At 57.1% G+C, this 27728-nt stretch overlaps 1 protein-coding gene across 5 annotated transcripts in view; it reads left to right on the forward strand.

Annotated features, from left to right (window-relative positions):
• The first annotated feature begins 555 nt into the window (after positions 1–555).
• CARM1 (coactivator associated arginine methyltransferase 1) overlaps positions 556–27728 on the forward strand; it is a 42671-nt gene continuing 15498 nt past the window's right edge. For 2 of the 5 annotated variants that reach the window (XM_015095835.4, XM_027969658.3), the window contains exons 1-2: positions 556–886; positions 26466–26591. In XM_015095835.4, coding sequence (XP_014951321.2) covers positions 667–886; positions 26466–26591 — 346 coding nt within the window. In that variant the 5' untranslated portion in view covers positions 556–666. Of the gene's footprint in view, positions 887–1108; positions 2102–9100; positions 19831–26465; positions 26592–27728 lie in introns of those variants that run through there. The other 3 variants (XM_027969659.3, XM_060415481.1, XM_042249957.2) reach the window with 2 other exon arrangements.

Below are 27728 nucleotides of genomic sequence, written 5' to 3' on the forward strand. Positions count from 1 at the left end.
ACCGGTATAGGGGCGGGGCCTCTCCGAAGCTGGACCCCGCCCCTCTGCGCGCCGCCTCACAAAGCCGGGTGGGACCGGGGGCGGAGCCAAGCCTCAAGCGCCAGACCCGCCCCCGCCGTTTCCCGGGCAAGAAAGCCATCTCCCAGCGCGGCCGCCGGCGTGGGGCGGGGCCCGAGGGCGTGTCCGCAGGGCCGAGCACCGCCCCCTGGCGCGAGCTCCGGGCCCCCCCTTTCCTGGGACTCCGCCGCTGCACGGTCTTACAAAGCGCGGCCGTTCGGGCCACGCCGAGCTGGGGGCGGGGCCGTATATCTAGGGGCGTGTCCACGCGGCCGAGCATCACCCTTGACGTACGCTCCCACTCTGCAGTTCCTGGGCCGCGGAGTCACCTCACAAAGCAGCGCCCATTCGCGCGGGGCGGGACGGGGTGAGGGTGTTCGGCCCCGCCCCCTAGCGTGCTCCCGCCCAGCGCCCAGCGCCGCCTGCAGGGGGCGCTGCGCCACGGTGGCCGGGCCGCAGCGACGGTGGCGGCGAGGCGGCGCGTGGCCGGCAGGCGGCGCTGCCCGGCTCGGCCTCGGCCTCGGCCTGCTCGGCGGCGGCGGCAGCGGCGGCGGCCTGGGCCCGGGCGCGGCGGCGGCGGCGGTGGCGGGGCCTGGAGCCGGATCTAAGATGGCAGCAACGGCGGCGGCGGCGGGGCCGGGCGTGGGCGGCGCGGGGGCGGCCGGCACGGGTGTCACGGGGCCCTGCGGGGCCGTGTCCGTGTTTCCCGGCGCCCGCCTCCTCACCATCGGCGACGCGAACGGCGAGATCCAGCGGCACGCGGAGCAGCAGGCGCTGCGCCTCGAGGTGCGCGCCGGCCCGGACGCGGCGGGCATCGCCCTCTACAGCCGTGAGTGCGGGGCCCCGGGGCCGGGCTGCGCGCGGGGGCTGCGCACGAGGCCGGCCGCGGAGGGGGAAACCCTGGCCGGGAGGGACGCGGTGATGCCTGGGGTTCCCAGCGTGAGGGGCCCTGGTCCGTGGGGGCCTGATGTGGGGTCTGTGGGGCCGAACCGAGGGAGCTGGGTGTGGGGGGCCCCCGAGTGAGGGGCGTGGAGGAACGGTGTCAAGGGGCAGAACGAGAAAAGAGGGCGTGCGTGGTGGCCAGAGGTGAGGTGCCCAGAGTGCAGAGGGAAGCGGGAAGTGGGGGGGTAGTGAGGGCCCTGAGATTGGGAGAGGGTGGGCAGGAAGTGGGGACCCGAGAGTGGAAGGTAAGAATTCTGAAGAAGCCGGGGGTGTGGGGGCTGGGTGGGAGGGGAGGGGACCTGGGCGTGGGAAAGATGGGAGTCTGGGGGCGGGTGTGGCCGCCGTGGCGGGGAGGAGGGAGGGGTGTGGACAGCCTCGGGCCATCCAGGGGACCCTCTGGACTGCTAAGGACGGTTGGAAAGTGGTGCCCAGTTTGGGGCGGCCTAGAGGACCCTGTTTGACTCATCTGGAGGGCCTGGCATTCCCGACCCCCGAGTGGGAAACTTCTAGATCTGGGGAGGGGGTCCCTGCGAGGATGGTGCGAGCCGCTGGGTGTGCGCCTCGTGGAAACGTGGACTGCTGGGGCCCTTTCTTGATGCCAGGCTCCGAAGTAAGATGTAACACTGCCTCCTCCCTCGCCACGGTCCCCCGATCTTCCTTTTTGGGGATGTGAGAAACTGGTTACATTTTCAGAAGCTAGTTTCAAAACTGACATTTTGGTGTGGTGGGGAGAAAGATCTCAAATGTGTTTGCCAAGACCCTGCGTCTTTGTAGTTCATCCTTTTTCTTTCTCTTGTTACTCCTATCTGTTCTCTCTTGTTCTTATCTGTTCTCTTCTCATTCACATTTTGTTATTCTGTTACACTCAGCTTTGTCTCTCCCGGTTTCTGGCTCTGATGTTCTCCTGGTGTCACTGAGAAGGCTTTTCCTGGTGGTGGTTTGTGTGAGTGTTTTGCCACTCTGGGCATGGGGTTTTCCGAAGGGAAGTGTGTGGAGCAGTTGGTTCCCACACAGAATTCCTCACACCCAGCATTACACCTCTTTTTGCTCCGGCAGAGCTGGGTCTTCTTGGACCAGATGAGGGGAGAGAAGAGTATGCCAGGTGGGTATCGGTGCTCAGGACAGACACTTAAGCTCTGAAGGGCCCCCCAGATCATAAGCATTGCCATTCATTCTACATACGTGAGTGAGCACAGCACCAAGTAAGGCATCGTTTCTCAAACTAGGGTCCCAGGGCTGATGCTCAAAGGAGTTCCAGGGGAGTTGGTTTTTCTTTGGTAAATAAACTTCTTTTGATTTTAGGACGGGCTTAGATTTATAGAATTTATAGAATTACTAGGAAGATTGTACAGAACATTCTCATATACTCTCTTCACATCTTTCTCCAGGAGAGGTTTTATTATCTAAATTTTTAAATGTGGTTTTAAATTTATTTTTGGCTGTGCTAGGTCTTCGTTGCTGCGTGGGCTTTTTCTCTAGTAGTGCTGAGCGGGGGCTATTCTCTAGTTGCGGTGCTTGCCTTGTTGCAGAGCATGGGCTCTAGAGCACCTGAGCTTCAGTAGTTGCAGCACGTGGGCTCAATAGTTGTGGCTCTCAGGCTGTTAGAGCACAGCCTCAGTAGTTGTGATGCAGGGGCTTAGCTTCGAGGTATGTGGGATCTTCCCCAACCAGGGATCAAACCCACCTCCCCTGCATTGGCAGGCAGATTCTTAACCACTGAGCCACCAGGAAAGCCCCTCCAGGAGGGTTTTACTTTCGTGTTTTTGTTTTGTGGATACGCTTGGAACTGTTACTAGTTATAATAAAGGAACACTTCTGTTTGGGGTGGTCATTCATAACTGAAGTGATCGTCAAGAGGAGAAAGTCCTCGTTTCTCACACCAAGAGTTTCAGTCTGGAATGACAAAGTCTCCGGGATCTGAGATAATTCCTGTCCCCTTTATGCCCAAGTCATTCTGGCATGGAGTTGAGAGCATAGTCTCTGGTCTTGGCTGAGCCTGATTGTATTGGTTTCCCAGGGCTGCTTAACAAACGGAGTGGCTTAAACCAATAGGAATGTATTCGCTCATAGCTCATGGGCAGAAGTCCAAAGGCAAGGTGCTGGCTGGGTCACACGCACTCCGGAGGCTCTAGAGGAGAATCCTTTCTTTGCTCTTCCAGTGTCCAGTGGCTCCAGGCATTGCTTGGCTGGAGGCCACAGAAGTCCAGTCTTTGCCTCCATCTCCACATGGCTGCTCCCCTGTGTCTCTGTGTCTTTTCCTCTAAGGTTGCCTGTCGCTGGATTTAGGGGCTTCCCAGGTGTCTCCATGATAACTCGTCTGCCAACGCAGGAGACACAGGAGATGCCTGTTCAGTCTGTGCATCGGGAAGATCCCCTGGAGAAGGAAATGGCAACCCACTCCAGTATTCTTGCCTGAAAAATCCCATAAACTGAGGAGCCTGGTGGGCTATAGTCCATGGGGTGGCAAAGAGTCAGACAGGACTGAGCGACTGAACACGCACACATGACTCTGGAATCTAAATCCAGGATGGTCTTCATTCAGTCAGTGGTGGGCGCTAAGTCATGTCTGACTCTTGCGACCCCATGGACTGTAGCCTGCTAGGCTCCTCTGTCTGTGGGCTTCTCCAGGCAGGAATACTGGGGTGGGTTGCCATTTCCTCCTCCATGGGATCTTCCAACCCAGGGATCGGACCCGCGTCTCCTGCACTGGCAGGTGGGGACTTTACCACTGAGCTACCTGGGAAGGCCAGGATGATCTTAGATCCTTAATTATGTCTGTAAGGATCCCTTTTCCATGTGAAGTCATACGCACAGATTCTGGGGGTTAGGGCTTGGGCATATGTTTGAGGTCATCCACTGTGTGGGCTGGGCTGGTGCCCGGCAGGTAGTTGGGGGCTTCTGTGCCTCGGTCTCCTGGGTGGCAGGACGGAGGTGATGACAGGACTTGGTAGCACAGCGTGTTTGCTCAGGGAACGAACTCTTCTTCCGTGGAGGCAGCCTCTGCTCCCGTAATGGGCTGACGGGCTGACGAGGGCCTCAGAGTTGGCAGCCTCAGGGCGAGGCAGTGCTGCTTCCCAGTTGCTCTGAAGTCTGCCAGGGGAGTGCAGTCTCGGATGGGTGAGCAGGCTGGGCCTGCTGGGCGTGGACGGCTGGCCACGGTCCCCTGGGAAAGGGCAAAGGTGGTCTGGCCTCTGGGGGACTTGGGGGCAAGCTGCATTGTTGGGAGCCTCAGGCCTCCTCTTGGAATGAACTTCCGTCCCTGGACTCAGCTTTTCCCAACCTGGACCCTTCTGGGACCTGTGTGCTTTGGCCAGGTGAGAAGGCTTCAGGAACCCTGTTCTGCTCAAGAGATGGGGTCCTGTGAGCCACTGGTGATCCCCAGATACCTGACATTCGACTGTGTGTGGGGGGTCAGGGTGGGGCATGAGGGTGAGGGGTGGGCGAAGACGTCCACATGAATCTCCCCATGCTCACATCTGGGAGGTGAGAGTCTTGAGCACGGAATCTGACTGGAGTGAATCAGTGGCTACTCAGCCTTGAACTCGCCATTTTACCTGTCGCGATACCTGTTTCCTTACTGATAGCGACAGGTACCTGCGCACGACCTCAGTTTCCTCCACTGCAGAGAGAATAGTGCCACCGGGGCCCTGGGAATATGGGGGAAGTGGAGCAGGGAGTCCGGCCATAAAGGGTAGGTTAGTCTACAGATGTTATCGCCGGTGATGCTATTGGTGTGGAATGGTGAAGAGCTGGCTTTTCTAGTAGAAAGTCCTGTACGCTGTGGGGCTGCCCAGCTGCCTCCCGCCCCCAGAAGATGGGAGAAGGACCCCCCAGGGCTGCCACCTCTGCGTCAGGTGGCAAGGCTGGGAGATGGGCTCCCCTGGTGCCTCAGTGGCAAAGAATTCACCTGCCAATGCAGGAGATGCACAGGTTCAATCCCTGGGTCAGGAAGATCCCCTGGAGGAGGAAATGGCAACCGACTCCAGTGTTCTTGCCTAGGAAATCCCATGGACAGAGGAGCCTGGAGGGCTACAGTCCATGGGGTTGCAAAGAGTTAGACACGACTTAGCGACTGAACTGCAACAGCAACCAGGACATACAGGAGGACATGTAGCCATATTCCTTGATGTTCACATCCTCCGTGTGGGAAAGAGGACAGTTGTGGAAGGCTGTGGCTCAGTCACCCTGCGATGAATGGTGACCCTTCTCCATCCCACCCTCGTTTTTTGGCTTTGTGACATCTTAGTTCCACAACCAGGAATCGAACCCCTGCCCCCCAGCAGTGAAAGCGCAGAGTCCTTTAACCGCTGGACCTCCAGGGAATTCCCTCCCCACCCCTTCTTGCCACTTGATGTCACCCTGGCTCACGTCCATGGCATTGGCTAAGTGGCAGCTCCCATAACCGGACCTCTTTCCCTGGGCAGAGGTGCATCTTCCTGGGCCTTGAGGAAGCTTTGGCACAGGCCCTGGAGTTCCTGGATGCAGGCTGCCCCCCTGCACTCTGCCCACGCCCAACTTGCCGAGAGGCAGCTCCTTGAGAAGCCCGTCATGGGGTGGCTGGGACGGTGAGCAGAGCAGACTCAGTTCCTCAGCCCTGTGGCCGCCTTCCTGGAGATGACAGGGCTGCTTTTCTCTCGGTTCTCTGGCTCTCCCAGCCCCACTGGCTAGGAAGGGACATACATCAGGGCTGGCTCTGATGGGCTTGGTTTCAGTTTGTGGGGGGACCTGTCAGGGGCTGGAAACCCCAGAGAAAACCCCTCTGTGAAAACAAGCTGCAGGTTCCAGAATCAGGAACCCTGTGACTTCTTTCAGGCACACTCCTGGTAGCCCCCGCCCCCGACAGCTGGAGGCAGTTAGGGTGCTGAGATTGTGGAAAAGTTGGTCCTGTGCGCAGCCTTTAGGACATGCAGTGTCCAGCCTGGGGGACAAAGGTAATCACATCAGAAGGCATTTGCATTTTAAGCGGTGCCTGCCAGTTACTACTGACTGCCGTCACTTATTGAGCACTTTCTGTGTGCCAGGGATGGATAGACCCCTGTGCTTTGACTTTGAAGGCACTGGGGAAAGGATGGTAGTATAAGGCAGAGCCTGTGGGCCAGTGGCCAACTTTTAAGCAGTCAGAGCTAAGGGAGGTTTGTACATTTTTGAAGTGTTGATTAAAAGGAGAAAACCCAAGGAAAAATATTTAACGAAGACCATAGAGTCCTTCAAAAACCTAAGATATTTACCTACCAGTCCTTCACAGGAAAAGCTTGCAGACCCCAGGGATAAGTGAATGAAGCCGGCAGGAGGAGGGGTAACTTGGGAACTGAGCCCCAGCCAGGGTTGGTGGATCTTGAGCAGCTTAAGAGAAGCCAAAAAGCCCTTCTCTGTGGAGGTCTGTTTGTTTTGATTGTGAAGTGTCCTGACTGATCAAGCCATATGGAGTACGCGTTCTGGACCATGTAGGTCCGTGTGGGCCGGTTAGTCTGACAGGTATGACCCTTCTGTGTGTTACCACTGGGCCTTAGAATAGCTCTGGGAGGTCAGGTACACGCCTCCCATTCTGTTGTTGGGAAAGCAGGGGTGAAAGGGTTATCATGGCTGGCAGACAGCAGAGCTGGCTGTTGGATGCTTTGCTCCCTGCAGAGTGGTTCAGTGGAGCTGGGTGGTCAGGATTCCGTTTATCCATGCGTTAACAGAGACCCAGAGTAGAGGTGGCTTAACCAAGCCGGCAATTCATTTCTCGTGCTCTGGTCCTGAAGCCTTGGAAGCTGGAGACCAGGGCTGGTGTGGAAGCTCTGCTCGAGGAAGTCCTCAGACCCAGGTCCTTCTAGCTAACCCTGTTCCCACATTCCCAGGGTCGAGTCTTGTCATCATGGATCAGTATGACAGCCCGAGTCCAGCTATTACACCTGGTTTCCAGACAGCAGGATCAGGGAAGGGGCAAAGGGTTCCAAGAGCATTGCCAGGCGTCTGTTAGGGAAGGTTCCCAGAAGCTGGCCCTGGTTGCTTCTGCTTGCATCCCATTGGCTAGAATGCAGTCACATGGCTACTGCTAGTTGCAAGGGGGCCTGGGAAATGTAGTCTTTAGTTAGAGGGACCCTGTCCTCAGCTCATTTCAGGGTTTCTCTTTCAGTGGGAGAAAGGGAGAACAGATATTGGGAGATAGTCACCTTGGCCACAGAAGGTAGGATGTGGATGTAGCCACCATCATTGGGCAGAATAGTCCTGCTTTAAGGAAAGATGCTCAGTGAGGTGGGAACAGCAGCCTGGTGTGAGCAGAATGGAGGGACTAAAGATGGGTAACAAGGTTGGGCGCAGGTCACGTCTCCCAAATGACAGGGCCTTTTCCTACATGTGGTCAGGAGTGCGCTGCCGTTTTTCATGGGGGCCTAGCATGAGAAGGGTGGTATTTCTGCCGTTTTTCATGGGGGCCTAGCATGAGAAGGGTGGTATTTCTGCCGTTTTTCATGGGGGCCTAGCGTGAGAACGGTGGTATTTCTGCCGTTTTTCATGGGGGCCTAGCGTGAGAAGGGTGGTATTTCTGCCGTTCTTCATGGGGGCCTAGCATGAGAAGGGTGGTATTTCTGCCGTTCTTCATGGGGGCCTAGCATGAGAAGGGTGGTATTTCTGCCGTTCTTCATGGGGGCCTAGCATGAGAAGGGTGGTATTTCTGCCGTTCTTCATGGGGGCCTAGCATGAGAAGGGTGGTATTTCTGCCGTTCTTCATGGGGGCCTAGCATGAGAAGGGTGGTATTTTTGAACTCCTCTGGCAGCAGGTAGCAAGGAGAGAAGCCGCGGAAGCTTGCAGGGAATGCAACAGAAATGTAATCAAATAGTTTCAGCTTAGTCTGACCCTGAAGCACATTAGAGGCCCAGAGTCCTGTTATGGTACAAAAGCTGGATTCCGCCCCTAGGGCAAAGGGCACATAGTCAAGGCCATGACCCTCGGCCAGGGGTCATGAGTTACCTAGCCAAAGGGTTTGCTCCACTCTGGTTAAAATAAAAGGAGGTTCCTGATATTTTTAAAAACGGGGTGATTTCCCATCAAAATCTGGCTTGTACTTCTGAAAAATCAGTAGGGCTGCAACCCTGGGCCCTCATATCCCGAGGCTGAGTTGGATGGCAGTGCCGCCTTCAGAAGGGGCCTGTGCCCCACATGGCCAGAACCCCTTCCCTGCTGGTGGCCACCCCATCACAGGCCCCGCACCGGTGGCCATTTGCCTTCCCACTTGTAGTGTGTTGTTTTTCTGGGGTGTCCATCAGATGTGGGAAAATGTCCCTTAGCTCTCGCCCTTCTTCAGCCCCACTCCTCCCTCTAGACAGCTGTTACCCCAGTTCAAGCTGACCTGGCCTCTAGTCCCAGGCCCTGCCCACTGACCACCTCCCAAGCCCCTCCCCTCCCTCACCTGTACCTGCACCTGCACCTGTGCAGGCCCACAGGCCCTCATTGGCAATTTGAAAATATAAAAGGTCTGAAAACCTGACTTCCTGCTCATTTGGCAGCAAGAGCTAACCTGACCCAAACTCGGGCAAAACCCCAGCCCTGAGTTGACACATGGGGCTTTTTTTACTCTCTGGTATCCAGTTGAGAATGACTGTTCCCACTTAGGGCTTCCCGGGGCACAGTAGTAAAGAATCCGCCTGCCAAGCAGGAGACACAGGTTCAGTCACCAGGGAGGGAAGATCCCCTGGAGAAGGAGATGGCAACCCACTCCAGTATTCTTGCCTGGAGAATCCCATGGACAGAGGAGCCTGGCGGGCTGCAGTCCACGGGGTCGCAGAGTCAAGCACCACTGAGCACTGCGCATTCCCACGTTCGGCTGCAAAACAGTGCTTGGTTACAGATGTTGCCTGTACTCTGCCAGGGATAACTCATGCTGTCTGTGCCTTGTTCCCTTTTTTCAGATGTGAGCAGTTTGTAATCTGATAGTCACTGGGCCCCACGTGTTTCAGGCAGGGTCTAAGAGCCTGGCTCGGCACATCCGTTGGGGTGATTGGGCCCATATGTGAGCTCACGGGTGGAAAGTGGTCCACACCATGAGCAGCACCTGGCGAGCAAGCTCAGGCGTTAGGTGTGGGGGTCTGGATGAGGTGGGTGGGCAGGGCCTTTTGACACAAGGAGTGTGTTGTGAACTTCGGATTCTGCGGTGCATTCTGAACTGGTTAAATCTAGCAGAAGGAGGGAGGCAAGATAACTGGGCAGCAGACAGGCTTCTTTGCCGGGAAGCCTGGCGAGGCAGGCACCACCTGAGGAGGTGGTGAGTTTGCTAGGATGTTGGGAGAAATACCCATCCCAGATCGGGGAGCGGGAGGGCTAGACTTGGGCTGGACTTGGCTGCTTCTGTGAAGAGTGGAGGCTGGCAGGGGCTTCAGGCAGCTCAGAGTGGAGGCTCTTAACCTGAAATCCTAGGATGGTCCTGGTGGGTCAGTGGGTGTCCCATGATCTTACAACCCCATGAAGTTGCATGCGGTTTGCATAAGGGTAGACGGACAAGAGTCGGTGGCTAGGACCTCGGAGGAGCCTCTTTGATTTTAGGAAAGGGGTGACAGCACCTCTCTGGAGGGAATACTCTTAAAGCGCTTATTAGCTCCGTGTGCTTCCGGTGACCTGGGGCCATGGTGCGGCTCTTGGTTCTCTGTGCTTCTTCTGAGGGAGAGGCTCCCTTGCTTTTGATCCCCCTCAGAGGGATCTGTGACCCGAGAAAGGCTGGTGGCCACTGAGGCCAGCAGCAGATTGCGGAGTGAAGCAGTCAGTGGAGGCCACGTGTGTCTGTGTCCTCTCCAGGAGAATGACTGTGAATGGCAGGAGTGCCGAGGGGAGACTACTGGATTTCTGAGCAGGAAGGGCTGCCCACTTTGGGTGCTGGAGTTGGGGAGGGGCCCAGGCAGATGGACTCTCTCCAAGTCTGGGGAGGGCCTGGTAGTGGAGGCTGGTGGGGAGAGTGGGGCAGAGACCTTACCCAGGATGGCAGGGCCCACCAACAGTTCTGTGAAAATAGGGAGACTTGAATTTTAATACTTTGAATCAGAAGGATGCATTCAGAGTGACCTTGCTGTCTCTTTATTGTAGTCATTACCATTTGTCTAACTTTATTTACTAATTTTAAATGTTATTTCTCCCACCAAACTTCTGATAACAATTGCAGTGTGTTAGCTGTCTATCGTGTAACAAAAACTAGTTAATGAATGAGTTACTGGCTGCACCGGGTCTTCGTTGCCATGCACACACCTCTGGCTGCAGGAAGGTGGGGGACTGCTCCCTGGTCGCAGCGCTCAGGCTTCTCGTTGTGGCTTCCCTCGTTGCGGAGCATGCTTGGACTCTCGGGCACTCAGGCTCAGTAGCAGTGGTGCAGGATCAGTTGCCCTGTGGCATTTGGGATCGTAGTTCCCAGACCAGGGGTAGAACTCGTGTGCCCTGCATTGGCAAGCAGATTCTCAACCATTGGACCACTAGGGAAGCTCTTAACTTTAAACAGCAAAAGCTTACTGAGCATCCCTTGCGTGCCGGGTACTGTTTGAGGAGCTGGGATTAAACATGTGGCCCACACGTGGGGGTCTTGGGGGCGGGAGTGTGTGTGACAGGCACTGTCTCAGCGATCTCCTGCAGTGGCCAGTGCCTTGAAGGCAAGCCCGGCTGAGGCTTGAGAATGCTGGGGAAGTAGGGGTGAGTGGGAGGTGCGGGTGGTCAGGGATGGTCACCACTCAGAATGGGGCATTAATGCTGCCAAGGCAAGTGCATCGGCATGACCCAGACTCTGTGCCTCAGTTTCCTCAGCTGTGAAATGGGGATCTTGGTAGCATCTGCCTTGGAGAGTTGTGAGCTAATAGAAGTAAGGTGCTTGAAGTAGTGTCTGCTACTCAGGCAGGCAGACCTGGGGAGTGAGCCTGTGGGCCTGCATGGCCAAGAGCAGCCCATGGCCAGTGTGGCTGGAGCAGGGTGAGTATGGGGAGGGGTGGGTCCCAGCAAGGGGCTTGTCCTTTATCCCCAGAGTGTTGGGAAGGGAAGTGACACTCGAGGTGGTGTCTGCGTTCAAGCCCTCCCTCATCCCTTAGTTCCTTCCCCCATCCTTTCCTAGCAGAGCGATCCTGGGTGAGTGACTCAGCCTCCCGGATCTCAGCTTCCTTGTCGGTGAGGGGGGTTTCACTGAGGGGTTTGGCTGGTGGTGGGTGGTCACCTGTGCCCGGACTGCAGCCCCTGTACACATCAGACGCCACCCCTGCCCCCAACTCAATTGTGGTCTTAGGGAGCAGAGAGAAGGCGGATGAAGAACCGTTCCTCCCTGCTTGGGGAGGACCCGGAGCGTGGCCCGGAACCAACCTGAAGAGAAGGGGGCAGGAGGCCGCCAGCCTGACAGAGTGAGGTGGGAGGGAGGGGATCTGGGCGCAGGAGCCACGGACTCGACTGCAGTGGGGCCGGCTCTGGGGCAGCTGGGGTCTGTATCTCTGGGCCAGTCCTGCTCTCCTGGTCGGCCCGGCCAAGGGACAGGCCTGCTTTGCATTCCTGGGCTGGAATGCTCACCCTTCCCCCTCCTGGTCTGCAGCAGCCCTCACTGGTCAGAGGCATCTGGAGGTCATGATTTTAGCACAGGCTGCAGAGTCTCATCTGACTTGACCTCATAACCCCTGGCAAGTGGCCCTCCTTCTCAGTTGTTCCCTCCTAGAGTGCAGAGTGGTTTTGGGGGCTAGTGGGCTACAGTCCATGGGGTCGCCAAGAGTCAGACGCGGCTGAGCACCTGCACACACAGGTTCGCCCCACGTGTGCCGCAGGTGAAGAGCATGGTGTAAGAGGTCACTGTCTCCTGGGCCTGCCGTGTGGTCTGGAAGAGACGTGTCCCGGGTGGAGATGACCACGAAACCCCCGGATGGGTACGGGGCAGCTGGGAAGGCCTCGGAGATGCTGCCCCAGCCCTCCTGGTCCCACATGGCTCGCTGCGTGTGTTCACCCTCCTGTCTGCTCACTTCCGGGACTTGCTGGGAAAGCGTCAGGATTCAGGGTCCCAGGAACACAGCAGGGCGGGGCTGCTGGCACCCTTTATGTCTGCTCTGAGAAGCCCTGGCACCTTTTGGTTTAAGATCCCCGAGTCCCTGACTTCCCCCACACCCACCTCTTTTGTTCTCTGAAAGCCAATTAATGAAGGAAATTGAGGCCAGGCTTCACCCAGGCCTGCAGGAGTTTGATATGGAGGCCCTGTGGCCCTCAGGCGTCTCCTGTAGGGGTTGTGCTTTAGATCACGGGTTTTGATTGTTTAATCAACACGCACAGATGCCCGGGCCTAAGGTGCACTTGATGTGGTGTGCACCCCAGTAAACTGCCACCCAAAGTCAGACCTAGAACTTGGCCTGCAGCCTCTGGGTGGGTTTGGTTTGGTTGGCAGGGTATCCTTGAAAACTGGTCCTGACGGGTGTGTGTGTCTGGGGGTGCTCTGTCTCCTCCCCGCCCCCTCTCGTCACAGAATAAGGGGAGAAACTTCTTTCACTCCCTCTTTTTGTCTGTCTCTTTCGGTTGATTCATCACCCACAGCTTTGGTGAGAGCGGGTCTGAGCTGTTTTCTTTAAGGCTGTTGGGCGGATTTGCTCCCCCGCTAATTGTGTTCCCGTGGCTGGCGTCCGTCTTGGCTGCATGTGATACTCACGTAACGGTTTTGTGTATAGAAACCTGCCTGACAACACAGGAGCTGGTGAGACTGGAGCTGGTGAGAGTCCAGCCGCAGGGACCCCGGCAGATCTGAGCTCTAATGAAAAAGGAATGCTCCAATCATCCCCCCCACAAGGGGCACGTGAATAAATGATCAAAGGCAGATTGGGGGGCCTCTTGCAGATCCCAAAGGGGCATTCCGGAGAGCTAGCCACATTCTTCCCTGAGCTGGAGGGGAGGGCCAAGGCAGGCTGGGGCTTCCAGCCTTCTGTCTTGTGTCCCAGAGGCCCCCTCCGCTCAGCCTGTCTGGTCCACACCAAATGTGTGACTGGAGGTTGGCATCCGTAGTGTTGCGTGAGTCTTGGGTTGGAGATGCTGGCTGGTTGCCTGGCCTCGATGCCCCTCCACCCCCACCCCAGTGCCCTGCTAGTCGCCACTTTGAGGCCCTACCATGGCTGTTGTGGGCTGAGCAGCTGGTGGGCGCTGTGCCAGGCTTTTTACGCTCCTTGACTCACCTGGCCGTCAGAACAGCCCCGTGGGGAGCCGCCCGCTTCCTAAGAGGGGAAACTGAGGCACTTGGTGGTGGCTGGGTGTTGGGTGCCAACCCGGCTTTGGCCCTGACGTCTCCCCGGGGGCGCTGGTGAAAGTCCGTGCCCTAGAGGAGAGGCAGACCTGGCCCTTGGGGTGTGTGTCAGGGAAGTGGTGGTGGATTCTTCTGGAGCCCAAAGCCAGTCTTTCCTCATTCCTGTCTCGTTGCCGACTCCATCGCAGGTCGGGCAGGCTCTGTCCCCACCGGCCTGGGCACATCTGGAGTCACATCTGGCGAGGCAGCTGCTGGCGGCCTGGCAGGAAGGGGCCCTCCCTCCAGACTCACACATCCGGTTCTCCGAGCCCAGAGGCAGGGCCAGAGGGGCTCCTGGAGTGCCGGGGGCCTGGCAGAGGCCCTTCTGGCAGCCACGTGGCCCCAGGACATCCTGTGTCACCTCTGGGCCAGTGGTCGAAGTGTTTTCTTTGTCGATGAGCCCTCCACCAGGACTGCGAGTGGGCTTCAGCCCCCGAGCTGCTTTCCTGCATCACTCCTCCACCAAGGCTCGCTGCCCTGTCCTCCAGCCTCTTCCGGTTTGGCCTCCCTGGAGTCACCCTGGGCTGAGGGCTGAGGTCCCTCAGCTGGCTGGAGGAGGAACATGTTAGCATTCCCCAGACACGGACTGGCTTGGCTTCCTGTGCTGAGCACACGGTCGCCGGCAGCTGTGGGAACCAGCGTGTGGGGTGTCCCAGCCGCTCTGAGGGTGGGTCCCCTTGCTGCCCTTGACAGGCTTCCCCTATGTGCCTCAGTCCTCATGAGGCACTGCCTGCCCAGTTCCTGCTGTCACAGGTGGTGGACACCTTCATGACCCCTCTCAGCCCTTGGAGTCTGGCTCTGTTGCAAGCCTGTAGTGGGGACTCTGGAGGATGGTGCCTGCCAGCCGTGGTCAACCAGCCGGGCCTGGCTCTGCGAGGCCCAGGGCCCACGTGCTTCCCTGGACCCTGAGCATGGTCCCCACAGCCTCCTAGGCCCGGCTCGCCCCCCAGAGACTGGGATGGGGTTCAGCTGTCTTTCATGAGCAGCCAGGTCCCCAGGCTGGGCCGCTTCAAGCATGTCAGTTCTCTGGGCCTCAGTTTCCCCTCAAAGTTGAGCTCAGTGAGGAAGGTGGTGGTTGGGAGCATTAGCTGAGGCCCTGACTTACATTAGGTGTCTGCCTGGCACCATGTACAGCAACTGCTTCAAAGTCCCGGCCAAAGAAGAAAGGCTCGGCGCTAGAGGCGACGGCACAGCCCCTGGAGTGAGGGGCGGGGGCTAGTGGGTCTGTTGCCTCCCCCACCCCTGATTCTTCTCTAAGCCCCCCTGCTTTCAGGGGCCGAGGAACTGTGCGCAGCTGCTGTTCCTTTTGTAGCTCACAAAGCCCCGGGCTGCCGGCTGATTAGCATGGATGGGGAGATATTTGCATGTAATGGCTCCCGCCCAGTCAGAGCCCAGAGTAGTCTTTTCAGAAAAGCCAAGCCCTTTCTTTGTCTGGTGCTTCTCTTGGAGTTGCCCTTCCACACACCCTGCAGTTAGAGTCGTTTTTGGGGTCCCTCCAGACCAGACCTACGGGACCACAAGCCTCCAGTCCTTAAAGGCAAATACCATCCGCCACCCCACCCCCAGCTCCCATGAACCACCCTTTGAACGGGGTCCCTGCTGAAGCCCAGAAGCCAGCGCTGACTTAGGAGGTTTGGGGGACTCTAGTGTGGTGCCTCTTCTTCAGCATGTTGTCAGCCCCATGGTGGCGAGGGGAAGGCGGGTGGCAAGGGGTGGGCCAGCAGTGGTGGCTGGCTATTGTTATTGTGAAATATTGTCACAGGGATGAAGGCTAATATAGTAGACACCAGGAACTGCCCACCCCCACCTGGAGAGAGAAACAAGTGTTGCCTGTAGAGCCCGGGGCCCCTATCTTGTCTCCTCCCAGCGAGATAACCTCGTGGTCAGCCAACTGGTGGTCAGCCTTTGGGGCCCCTTTGATGTGGCTGAAGGTCCCACACCTAAAGTCAAGACCTTCCCAAGCACAGCGTGAAGCCGGCACCTCTCAGCCTCAGCTGATGGCTGCTTCAGGTCGGAGTGGCCTGCACAGAGCCTGGTCTGGATACCCAGTAGGGTTGATTTAGTGGTCTCTGGGCCCAGAGTGGCCCTGTGTCCAAGATTCTCTCTGAGAGTCCTTCTCTCCCATCTTCGCCTCTGGTCAGAGGGCCTTGGGGATGTGGGGCCCCCAGATGGATGTTGTGTGCTCAGAACACCTGCTGTGTGCGCTGGTCCTGGGCTGGGCGCAGGCTGTTAGTCCTTGTGACAGGGCTGATCGATGCTTTATTTTTCAAGACCTGAAAGCTCGGAGGGCTGGAGGGTGGGGTCCAGGTGGTTCGAATGTGGGTCTGGAGTTCTGGGATTTGCACCGCTATGTGGCCTTCTCAGCAGCTGGAGAGGGACTTGCCCTGGGCTTCCAGGTCTCAGGAGGCCTCCGGCACCCTGGCCTGGCCCAGCCCTCTGCCCCTCCTCCATCACACCCACTCAGGGGAGGGGAGAGCCGCGTGCCGGCCCAGGCTAGGAGAGGCAGTCACCAGCTGAGAAGCCTCTACCCTTTAGCCCTAGTGGGACGCTGGGGTCACAGGACCTGAGGCTGCGGCGGGGCTGTGTGTGTGTCTGTGTGTCTCAAGGCCTGTTTCCCCTCTCCTCGCCACCACCCCCCCCCATCACTATTCCCTTTGTGTGCTTATCTTTCCGGAACATGGTGGAAATTCAAACTGCTCAGGAGAGTGTAACATGAAAAGCCCGTGTCTTCCTCCCTCCCCATCCTGGCCACTGCTCATCTCCTGCCCTGACCTACCCCCGCGGGCTTTCAGGCACACACGGGCTTTCAGGCACACATCTCCCCAGGAACACACCGGCTCAAGGTTGTCCACGTTTAAACCATGAGAGGGGGATGCCTGTTGAAAAGCACACCTCTCTTCCAGAGGCAGCCCCTGAAGTCATTTCATGGTGTTTCTTTCTAGACAGGCCTTCCCCGTGCCAGCTCGCCCTGCTCGTTTTTACACCCATGGCGCGTGTATTTTACACCGCGTATCCCTGACAGAGTGGCTTGGTCATCGTAACATGGCACCATCTGCGGATTGAAATCTGTGTCTTTTCTGGGCCCTCCTTTGCTTCACTCGTTCTGTAGGTGCGTCGGTTTTCTGCTGTTTTGAACAGTCCTGTATTGAAGTGCTTCTTCACAGACATTTAGAAGTGGAGCTGTAGGGTAAGGTCCTGCAAGGGAGCTTGTAGGTTATAAGTCTTTGGTCCTCTGTGCTGGGAAGAGATGCTCAGACAGGGGCTGCCCTGGGGCGCTGGGGGCTCTGGGTCCCTGCGGGGAGCGGCTGGGATTCACCCAGGCCAAGGTCAGGCCCAGGAGCCCATGGTGACCTCACTCTCCTCAAATACCCTGGGGCTGGGCAGTGTGGCAGCAGCTGCTCCGAGCGTCTCCGAGGACAGCACTGGAGCAGCCAGCTTAGGTTACAGCCAGAGAGGGAGGCCAGGCCGGGCTCGGGTTCCCAGAACCATGGTGGCTCCTGATCGCGAGCTGCTTAGTGCACTCACACTGCCCTGCCCTGTTATCTCGGGGAATCCTCACAGCAGAGAAGGTTTTTTTTAAATTAATTTTTTTAAATTAATTTGTTTGTTTTTGGTTGCTCTAGGTCCTCGTTGCTGTGTGTGGGTTTTCTCTAGTTGTGGCAAGTGAGGCTTCTCCGCGTGGTGGTTTCTCTTGTGGCGCACGGGCTCTGGGCACACGGGCTCTGGGCACACGGGCTCTAGTATTTGCAGCTCATGGGCTCCTGAGCGTGGGCTTGGTAGTTGTGGTGCGTGAGCTTAGCTGCTCTGCCGCAGGTTGGATCTTCCCAGACCAGGGATCGAACCTGTGTCTCCTGCATTGGCAGGCCAGTTCCTATCCACTGTACCATCAGGGAAGTCCTAGGAAGGGTTTTATCTTGACTTTATCCCCATTGCACCCCCGTTGCACACATGGGGCTCCTGAGGTTGAGGGTGAAGGCAGGTGGTGGGGCTGTCTGCCAGGCCTTCCCCATGGGCTGTGCCATGATCCCCGATGGACAGATGAGGAAATGAGGCCCGAGGTCATGTCTAGAGGGCGGCCCGTTAGGCCCTGAACTTAGATCTTCTTGAATGTCCATTTGTTTATTTGGCTCCCTGGGGTCTTAGTTGCGGCATGTGGACTCTTCTGTCTTCACTGTGGGATGTGCACTCTTGGTTTCAGGGATCTAGTGCCCTGACCAGGGATTGAACCCTGGTCCCCTGCACCGGGAGCTGCTGTCGTAGCCATTGGACCACCAGGGAAGTCCCTCGATGCCCCCATTTAAACCACTGTCCTCTTGGCCTTGGCCCCACTGGGGAGGTGGGGCAGAGGGGCCTGGTGCCTGTGGGAGATGGGAGGCTCTTGCAGGACGAGCCCTGCACCCCCATGTGGTCTGGCTTGGCTTGGATGTTGCCACTGCCCCGAGGCAGCCCATGATCTGTACTGCATGGGGCATTGTGGGTATCAGCCCTCCGAGTTCCCTCCAGCCCCTCTTACCCTGCCTTCTCCCTGGTGCCGCCTGCCGCCCTGTGGTGCCCACGAGCACAGGAAGGCAGGGCCTGGCCGGGTTGTTCACTGCTGTGCCCTCGTGCCCACACTTGGCACTGAGCAGGCTACAGGCTAAGCTGCCCAGTGAGCCAGCCGATGGCCCAGAGCAGAGTGGGAGGCCGCTGGGTGGGCCTCGGAGAGCACTGATTGCTTGCCTTGTCCTCCTCTTCACCCGACTCACCTCTCTCCTGTGCAGTGTTTTTCCTCTGGAAGGTGAAAGCCTGTGTTTTATTTGGCAGTAGGAGGCGATTTCATAAAAGACCTCACATTCGGACAGGCATCTCCCCCCTCTCCCAAGTCTGCCAAGATAAATAGCTTTAATTATTCCTCGCTTGTGGCTGTAATAGTTTTCCCGCTAGAGAGGCAGGGACTTGAAATGTGGCCCTTTTGTGTGTGGGTTGCTCCCTTCCACCAGCTGGCAGCTGCTTTTCCGTCTCGCTTTTCTGTTCCCCAGGAGGCAGAGAGCGCCCCTCATTCTCACACCAGGACAGACGGTTCTGTGGGAGGAGAGAGCTTGGCTCCCAGCATTTATTCCCATTCTGCTGGGCCCCTCTGACACAAGTCTGTCCAGCATGAAGGGCTTAAGGCCCCCCTGCTTGTTCAAGAGCAGAGGGGAAGAAGGACAAGGACAGGGGTTACCAGAGGGCTGCCCAGTGCCCAGCGCCCTGGGCAGCCGGACCCCCCATTCTGGCTGCCTCCTGCACGTGGGAAAGTGGCCGGGCCTCCTTGACCCCAGGCCCGGGGGCGGCCATGCAGGTCAGCATCCTCAGATGCTGGGCGGGGTGCTTGGCCAGCCACATGCAGAGCCCTGGGTTCAGCTTGTCCAGGAAGTGCTGGAGAACCTTCCTGGTCCCCTAGAAGAGGTGACAGGGACTCAGGGAAAGAGAGGCAGGGTGCCTGGGAAGAGTCAAGGGGCCACGAAGGCTGGGGAGAAGGCCTTCTGCCCGTGGTCTGGGAGGTGGTAAGATCAGCATGGCCCTGTGGGGAGATGGAGGGGTGTGCCAAGCTGTCCATGTTAGCAGGGCCTGGCAAGCCCCATAAGGAGTTTGACTTTGTTCCAGAAGGTTCTGGGGAACTACGGAGGAGTGTGGGCAAGAGAGAGACCACAGCAAGCCGGCTGCATTGGACACTGTGACTGGGACATGCCTGGAGGCTCAGCACGTCCCCGGGTCATCTGGTCAGTGTCCTTGAGGCCACCAGCTTCTTTGAGGCCTGAGTGCCAGGCCCCAGATTAGGCCCAGGAGTGAGGGTGGGGGAGTAGGGTGTTTCCTTCAGGCCTGGGGCAAGGGAGCCCCTGTGCCTCAGTGTCCGCGCCCTGTTTGGCTGCTCCAGGTTCCGTGGTGCTGTCCAAGGAGCCAACGAGAAGGGGCCTCAGGGTGGTGCTATGCTGGGCGGGGAGCAGGCAGCTTGGCCCCGAGAGCTGCTTGCTTCCCAGTCTCGTCTTCTGCCTGGCCGGCAGCCAGCCCTGGCCTCCCCTGGCACGGGGTCCCTTTGGGTGGTGCCCAGGGCTGTGGGTTCACCAGGGTTCACCGGGGCCTCTCGCAGCTCCTCCACAGCCTCCCTGTAAATCCCTCGTCTTGCCTGGGAACCCCTGCAAGCTCCCTGGGCTGTAGCCAGGATTCCCAGTCGCCTCCCACTCTCCCTGCTGGGCCCCTGCGAGGGAGAACGCCATGCTCATGTGTGTCCCTGCACTCAGTGCTCACTCAGCACTTGCGATCACCGCCAAGCAGTTCTCCGACACCAGCTGGGCCTCCTGCAGTTCAGCTCCATTCTGACCCTGTCTCCCTGGAAGTGGTCAGATCACACAGGTTGAGGGCTCAGTGCCACCGGACTGTGCACACCCCACTGGAGACGCCAGGCGCAACCTCAGCAATCAACTTGCTCTGTAAATCGGAGGTTTCTAGGATCTTGTCCTCAAGTTCGATTAACTTGCTGCAGCAAGTCAGGAAGAGACTGCGCTTACTAGACGACTGGTTGACATGAAAGGATACAGCTCAGGCCCGCCAGATGGAAGAGCCAAGCAGGGTGAGGCGGGGGGCAGGGGCAGGGGGCAGGCCTGCCGCGCCCTCTGGGGGTGGGCACCAGCCTCCTGGCATGCCACATGCTTGCCAGCCCAGAAGCTCTCCTGTACCTTGTCCTTTGGGGGTTTTATGGAGGCTTCATTGTATAGGCATGACTGATTTAACCATTGGCCTTTGGAGGCTGAGGAGGGCGGACTGAAAGTTCCAACTGTCTAATTGCTAAGCTGGTCCCGATATGGCTTTCTAAAGTCATATACCCCAGGGTGCTTGAAGGGGGCGTCACATGAATCACAGAAGACACCTTTACTGCTCTTTTATTTGTTTAAACTTTTTGTAAAAAATAATTTTTGTCTATTTGTCTGTGGCTGCGCTGGGTCTTTGTTGCTGTGTTGCAGCAAGTGGGGGCTCCTCTCCCGTTAGCTGTGGTGCACGGGCTGCTCCCTCGCAGTGGCGTCTCTTGTTGCAGAACGCAGGCCCTAGGGCGCATGGGCTTCTGTAGCTGTGGCTCCCAGGCTCTGGGGCACATGCTCGGGAGTTGTGGCGCACGGGTTTAGCTGCTCTGCGGCAAGTGGAGTTTTCCTGGCCCAGGGATTGAACCTGTGTCTCCTGCATTGGCAGGCAGGTTCGTCACCACTGAGCCACCAGGAACGCGCACGTTTATTGCCCTTAATCACTTGAGAAATTGCAAATTTTAGGAGCTCAGTGGCAGGAAAGACGACTAAATACATGTTTATTGTTAATCAGCATATCATAGCTCCCTTTCCTCTGTTTTCCCACGTCCCGTTTCCTCTCACTGAAGAATTTGTTCCAGTCTCTCTCCCTGGCTGAGCCAGGTGCCGCCTCTAGCCTCCCACAATGGGAGGTCCCTGGCCTCAGTCCCCCTCACCTGGGGATCCTCGTCGCTGGCCGCCCGCTCTCCTCACCCTCTGAGGGATGGGGGCGTGTCTCCTTGCGCTCCACTGTCAGCTTTGTAATACAGTCGTATTGGCACGTAGCCACGCCCCTTTGCTCCTTTACACGGTGTCTGGGGTGGAGTTGAGTCACTGTACGTGCGTGTGTGTGTGCTCAGTTGCTCAGTCAGGTCCAACTGTGACACTTTGGACTGCAACTTGCCAGGCTCCTCTGTGGGTTTTTTCAGGCAAGAACGCAAGTGGGTTGCCATTTCCCCTCCAGGGGATCTTCCTGACCCAGGAATTCAACCTGTGTCTCGTGCATTACAGGCAGATTCTTTACCTACTGAGCCATCAGGGAAGCCTCTGAGTTACAGTAGCAGAGATTAAATGGCCGGAAAAATGTTGGGTCCTTTACAGATAAAGTTGTGGCCACAACTCCCTAGTGCTGGCTCAAGGAAGCTCAGAGAGGTGCTGCGCACACCACGGAGGAGCACAGACCCTGGAGCCAGTAGGCTCGGCCACTCGCTGTGTGACCTTGAGCAAGAAACCTAACCTGTCTGAACGAGCCCCTTTTCTCCTCTGAGCCTTTGGGGCGGTAACAGGAGATGTGGGGGTTTTGTGGAGTCCATGAAAAGTGCAGGAGCAGAGCCTGGCACCTGGGAAGTTGTCTGATATGTTAGCCTCATCTCACCTCAGCAGGGTGCGTGGGTGCTGGCCCTAGCAGCTTGCGGAAACTCGGCCTCTGTGACTTGGATACTCGGGGGCCTTGCCGCCCGGAGAGCAAGACTGGTAGGGTGTTTTTCCAGGTCCCCCACCACACCCCCAGAGCACTGCATTCCCTGTAGAGTTGTCCCTGGTGATTCTGGCCCCTCGACCCCTGGCCCCAGAGCCTCAACGGAACAGACTTCACAGTGTGGTGGGTGGGAGGCCAGCCCAGGGTGTCAGGCCAGGCCTAGGAGCAGGGCAGGCATGCTTGCGGTGGCTGTGGCCTGACTAATACTCCTTGATCTGAGTTCGTTTCCCTGTTGAGAGCCCGTCTTGGTGGGCTTCCTTGGAGCCTTCATTTCTTAGCCCGGCGGTCCCATCACTGCAGGGAGGAGGGACACAGGCCCTGCTCAACTTGGCTGAGAGGGTACCCTGCACACCCTCCCCGCCCGAAGCCCCCTTTGTAAGTCCTCCCCGCCCGAAGCCCCCTTTGTAGTCCTTCCCGCAGGTAGATTGACAGGGCAGCCTGCCAGCCCTCCTCTCTGCTCCATGCCCTCCAAGGTGATTGATGAAGGTGGTGTGTTCTAGGTTGGTTTCTGGAAGCAGAGCCCAGAGACCAGTTCTGCCTCTTCCACGGCTCACCCGCAGCTGGGTCCAGGGCCTGTGGGCTCCAGGCCCCTTTCCTGGGGGAAGAAGCCCTCTCCTGGGAACCCCTGCCCCTGGGGAGCCAGGAGGCAGGCTGTGCCTGAGCCCCAGCCTCAGGGAGGTGTGTGGAGAGGGGAGCCATCGGCCCAGTGTGGCCAGCTCTGTCCATTGTCCTGAGGGCCCCTCCCAGGGAGGTGGGGAGAGAAGTAAGTGCAAAGGTCGGAGCCCTGCCCACTGTGGAAACTGGGGCGCTAGTGTGGCCTTGGGAAGGGGCTGGGAGGGGAGATCCTTGACGCCAGTCCAAGAGCTCTGACTTCTCCTGAGGCTTTTAAAAAAGAGAGGAACTTGATTCAGCATTTTTTTTTCTTTTGGTTTTTCAGATATTTTCCGACCATCCCCTGCGTACCAGGGACTGACCTCTGGTTATATAGCTATGATGTATACAAAATGCTGGTCCCGTGGGCTTTGGGGGGCCCACCCATGATGAGACCACTCAAGCTGTCCTTTGCCCTGGCTTCCCTGTCCTGGGCCTCTGGATGAAGCCAAGCTTCCCTTGGCCATAGGTCCTTGTGGTCGCCTGCCTGGCGCCAGGCCGCCGGGCAGCTGCTTGGGTTGCCAGGCTGTTCTGGCAAAAAGGGAGACAGGCCTTCCCTCGTCTGTTTGCGCCATGTGGGAGTAGCTGACAGGTTGGCTTTATTTCTGACCCAGGAGCAGGCATGGGTAGTGCGTCAAGATTTTAGGTCCATTCCTGAGACCCATTCACAGTTGGACTCTGGAGCACCTTGTCTTGGGCCCCCTGTGGGTGCGGCCTGGCCATGACCCTGGGGCTGCCCCCCCTAGTCCCCTCTTCCCTCCTGCCTGCTGTCAGGAGGCTACCCATGCCCTGCTCCCCTTTCTCACCCCCAGGAAGTGGCACCTGGCTCCTGAGGTGTGAGGTGGTCTGGTGGAAACACAGATTATGGCCTCAGGAGCCTCCTCCAGGCTGTGGACCAGGCTTAGGGCTCAGAGCAAACCAGGGGTGAGCAGGGGGCCTAACAAACACCCGTTGGGCCTTCATATCCAGACTCATGCATTGGGAACATTTTGTTTTTTCTATTGAGATAAAATTCACATAACAACAAACAATTCAGTGGCTTTTAGTGTACTCACGGTATCCGGTAACCATCACCTCTATTTCCAAAATATTTTCATCAGTCCAAAAAGAAAACCTTGTTTCCATTAGGCAGTTTTCCCCATTCTCCCACCCTCAGCCCCTGGTGGCCACCAGTTTGCCTTCGGTCTCTGCATTTGCTAATTCTGGGTGTTCCAGATAAATGGGATTGTACACCTGTGACCTTTTGTGTCTGGCCTCTCGGCATCATGTTTCTGAAGCTCATCCTCGGGGTAGGAGGTGTCAGGACTTCATTTCTGTCTATGGCTGAGTAATATTCTGTTCTGCGGATGGACCGCATTTTCTTTATCCAGTCATCAGTGGATGGACATCTGAGCTGTTTTGAATAGTGACACTTTGAATATTTGCATACAAGTATTCGTTTGAATATCAGCAGCTTTCAGTTCTTTGGGGTATATACCTAGGAGTGGGATTGCTGAGTCAAATGGTAATTCTGTGCGGCTGTCCCATTCTGAGTTCCCACCAGCAGGGTCTGAGAGTTTCAATTTCTCACCAGCATGTGCTATTTCCCATGTTTTGTTTAAAGTTGTAGCCATCCTGCGGGGTGAGCAGCAGCCTCTGACTATGGTTTGAGTTGCAGGTGCCTAATGGGTAATGCTGTGCATCCTTTCACATGCTGGTCATTTGTGTATCTTGGGGGAAGCATTTCTTCAAGTCTTCCGTCTGTTTTTTGAATTGGGTTATCTTTTAGTTGTTGAGTTCTTTATATATTCTGGACAATAGATTCTTAAAAGATATATGGTTTGTAAATATCTTCTCCCATTCTGTAGGCTGTTTTTTCACTTTTTTGATACTGTCCTTTGATGCGAAAAGTTTATATGTGTGTGTGTTATTAATCTTTTCTGGGCCACAGCACATGGCTTGTGGGATCTTAGTTCCCTGACCTGGACTCATGGCAGTGAAAGCATAGGGTCTTAACCTCTGCACTGCCAGGGAATTCTTCCAGAAGTTCATAATTTTGATGAAGTCCCATGTATGTAGTTTTCCTTTTGAAACTCTTTGCTTTTGGCGTCATCTTGAGGAATCCATTGCAAAATCCCAGGTCTCAGAGCTTGACCCCTGTCTTCTCCTGGGGAGTTTCACAGTTTCTACTCTTGCGTCCGTTTAGGTCATCGATTCTTTTGAGTTGGGTGGTGTTTTTAAATATATGGCGTGAGGTAGGGGTCCAGCTTCATTCTCTTGTACAGGGAGACCCAGTTGTCCCAGCACCATTTGTTGAAGAGACTATATTCTACCCCCTGAATGTCCTCAGGATCTTTGATAAAAATCAAAGGACTATGAGCAGAGGGCTTATCTGGAGTCGCGTTGTGCTGACATAGCAGTCCCTGCCTCTCCGCTTGCCAGCGCTGTTCTGTTTTGATTAGTGTACCTTTGTAACGCGTTTTGGAGTCTGAGCCTGTGGGTCTCGCCACTTGGTCTCCAGCTTGTTTTGGATGTCATGGGGGTGACTGGGAGCCCTTTGCCATAGTTGTATTCATGCTTCTCTCTATAAATATATTTTGTTGTTGTCGCTGTGGATTTGACGAGCCGCTTGAAAGCAAGCTGCAGACATCACAAGAAACTTCACTGTATTCCTATGTGTATCTTTCGATAAAAGGGGCTTTCCTTTACAGAATAATGCCCGTGTCGCATCTAGATCTTTTTAAAGTTCCAGCACCTGGGGACGCCCCTGCTGGGCCAGTGATTGGGATTCTGGGCATCCAGTGCAGGGGTACGGCTTTGATCCCCAGTTGGGGAGCTAGGATCCCACATGCTGAGTGGTGCAGCCTCCCCTACACCGCCCCCACCAATAAAAAGGCACCCGTAGTCCACACGTTTCCCCAGGAGAGCTCAGTCACTGTTGAAGGGCGCTCATGGGGCTGCATTTCAGGGCCACACCTGCGTCTGCTGGCCACACCTCTTTAGTCTCCTTTACTCCAGGATAGACGTGTGCTCAGTTGTGTCCAACCCCACACGCTGTAAGCCCACCAAGCTCCTCTGTCCATGGGCTGTCCCAGCAGGAGTACCGGAGTGGGGAGTCATCCCCTTCTCCAAGGGGATCTTCCCGACCCAGGGATCAAACCCGCGTCTCCTGTGGCTCCTGCACTGGCAGGTGGATTCTTCACCAGTGAGCCACCAGGGAGGCCCTCACTCCAGCTCCCAGCAGTTTTTGTCTTTCTTTTCATCTTTGGCTATTTTGAGGCGACCCAGGAGGTTGTCTTGCAGACTGCCCTGTGGGCTGGCACTGCCTGTTGTCCCCTGGTGAGGGGCCCAGGGTTCTGTCCTGCTGCCCCATATCCGGGCCACAGCATCGGGTCACTTTGTCTCCTGGTGACGCAGTGCCTCACTGTTTGGCTGAGATGGGGCGCCCCACGCTTTTTGAGTGAATGGCCAGTAACAGTGATAGTGGCGAGTGCAGGGGTGCAGGGCTTCCTGTCTGTGTGTTGGGTCTGACCCCTGCCCACCATTAGTTCTGCTTGACAGATGAGAAAACCGAGGACTCAGACCTGCCTGGGTGACACCTCGGTGGTGTAGGTGGGGCGTGAATGCAGGCTGTCCGGCCCCCGTGGCCTCACGCCCCATATGTGCAAGAAAGGGGCTTCCCTGATGGGGGTCCAGTGGCTAGGACTTGGCACTTTCACTGCTGCGTCCCTAGGTTCAATCCCTGGTTGGAGAACTAAGATCCCACAGTGCTAAAAAAAAAAAAAATTCAAGGAGGAGAAGGGCTTAGCTGGAGGAAGCAGAGGCTCCATGGAGATTCTTGACTCCCATCCCTGCTCGGCTCTAAAGACACCCCCACAGACGCAGAGGGGCTGGCAAAAGAAGGCCCAGCCCCCTCATCTGGACTCGGGGCAACTGCTGTGTTCCCAGGACCCTCTGACCCTGCCAGATTGCCCTTTGCTCCCCTGTGTCTTCCCACCTCGGGGTGATATGGGGTCTGGCGCCAGGAGGTGCCCCGGGAGGGAACATCCCGGCAGAGGTGTGTGCCCCGCTGGGACCCCTTGGTTCCGACGCACCTCCTCCCCTCACCTCAACCCTGGTCGCCCTGTGAACCACTATCCTCTCCCGCTGGACAGAGTGCGTCCTAGGCCCCCGCCAGGGACGCTCATAGGCCACTGCCGCTGCCTGATCCTCAGTGTGGGCCGGGCAGGCAGGGCGCACGGGGGAGAGGTTGGGGGACCGTGAGGACGTGGGAAGGGTGGCCCTGGGACCTGCCAGCTCACGCCCGCCTCCCTCCCCTCGCAGATGAAGACGTGTGTGTGTTCAAGTGCTCGGTGTCCCGGGAGACGGAGTGCAGCCGGGTGGGCAAGCAGTCATTCATCATCACCCTGGGCTGCAACAGTGTCCTCCTCCAGTTCGCCACACCCAGCGGTACGTGTCCCTTCTGCCCCGCGGCTCACGGGGTGCCCAGAGCTGGGGGGCACCTGGAGCTGGGCTGAATCAGAACCGGTTCACTGACCCAGCGAATGGCCCATCCACATCAGAAGTATTCCCCAACAGAAATATGTCCACAGTAAGAGTATGTTCTTGCTGCCTGGACACTGCCCCAGACCTCGCCGGGTCCTTTGGGTCCTTCTGGGCTCGGCTCCTATGTCCGCTCCTCTGGGAGGCCCATCCTGACCTCCCGGCCACCCCCCGGCCTCTTGGAGGGGCCCCTCAGGTGGGGGTTGGGGGCCCAGCCGCAGCAGTGGATAGGGTGGGGTGAGGTCCAGAGGTCCAAGTGCAGAGGAGCTGCTGGAGGGGTCCAGGCAGACCCACTGGGGGACACGCAAGGTTGCTGCTGGACTTGAGGAGCCCCAGGCGAATGGTGCTGAGAGGTGGCCCCAGGCTGGAGGCCCCTGGAAGGCCCAGTGGCTGGGCTTGGCCCTTGCAGAGCTGTAGTCAGTGAGCCTGATGGTCAGCACAGGGGCTGGGGTGGGAGAGCCCAGGGTGGGGAAGCCTTCTGCCCACAGCTACCCACTGTGATCCCAGAACCCCCCTACCTGTCTTAGTGCCTCTGATGGAGTGGGGAGACGTCCCCAGCCCAGACCCTCAGGATCGCCTAGCTTCGTGTAGCCCGGCTTCAGAGCTGGGAGCTGGCCAGGTCGGGGGAAGGCAGCCAGGTGACTGCCCACCTCCCACCGGAAGCATTCTTAGGCTCCACCCCTGTTCCTTCTTTATACGAAACCAATCCCAGTTCACTGTTTAAAAAATAAGTTACAGAAACACCACCAGGGTTATCAGTAGATGTTCTTGGTGTAAATCCCCCTTGTCTTTTTCCTCTTCTGTGGATAGTTGCATTCTAATTTTTTGTCCTTATATCCCATCAGTTTCCTAAATCATGGTCAAGGATACATAACCATTTTACCATGTTAACCCTTTCTGAGCATACGTTTCAGCAGCAGAGTGCCTTCTGTCACCACTGTCCAGCTCCAGAACTTTCTGTATCTCCCCACACTGTGTATTTTAAAGATATCATCTTCTAGTTCACTTTGTTAAAATACACAAAAAATTTACCAGCAACCATCC

Source organism: Ovis aries, chromosome 5 (genome assembly GCF_016772045.2).
Source record: "Ovis aries strain OAR_USU_Benz2616 breed Rambouillet chromosome 5, ARS-UI_Ramb_v3.0, whole genome shotgun sequence".
Lineage (NCBI taxonomy): Eukaryota > Metazoa > Chordata > Mammalia > Artiodactyla > Bovidae > Ovis > Ovis aries.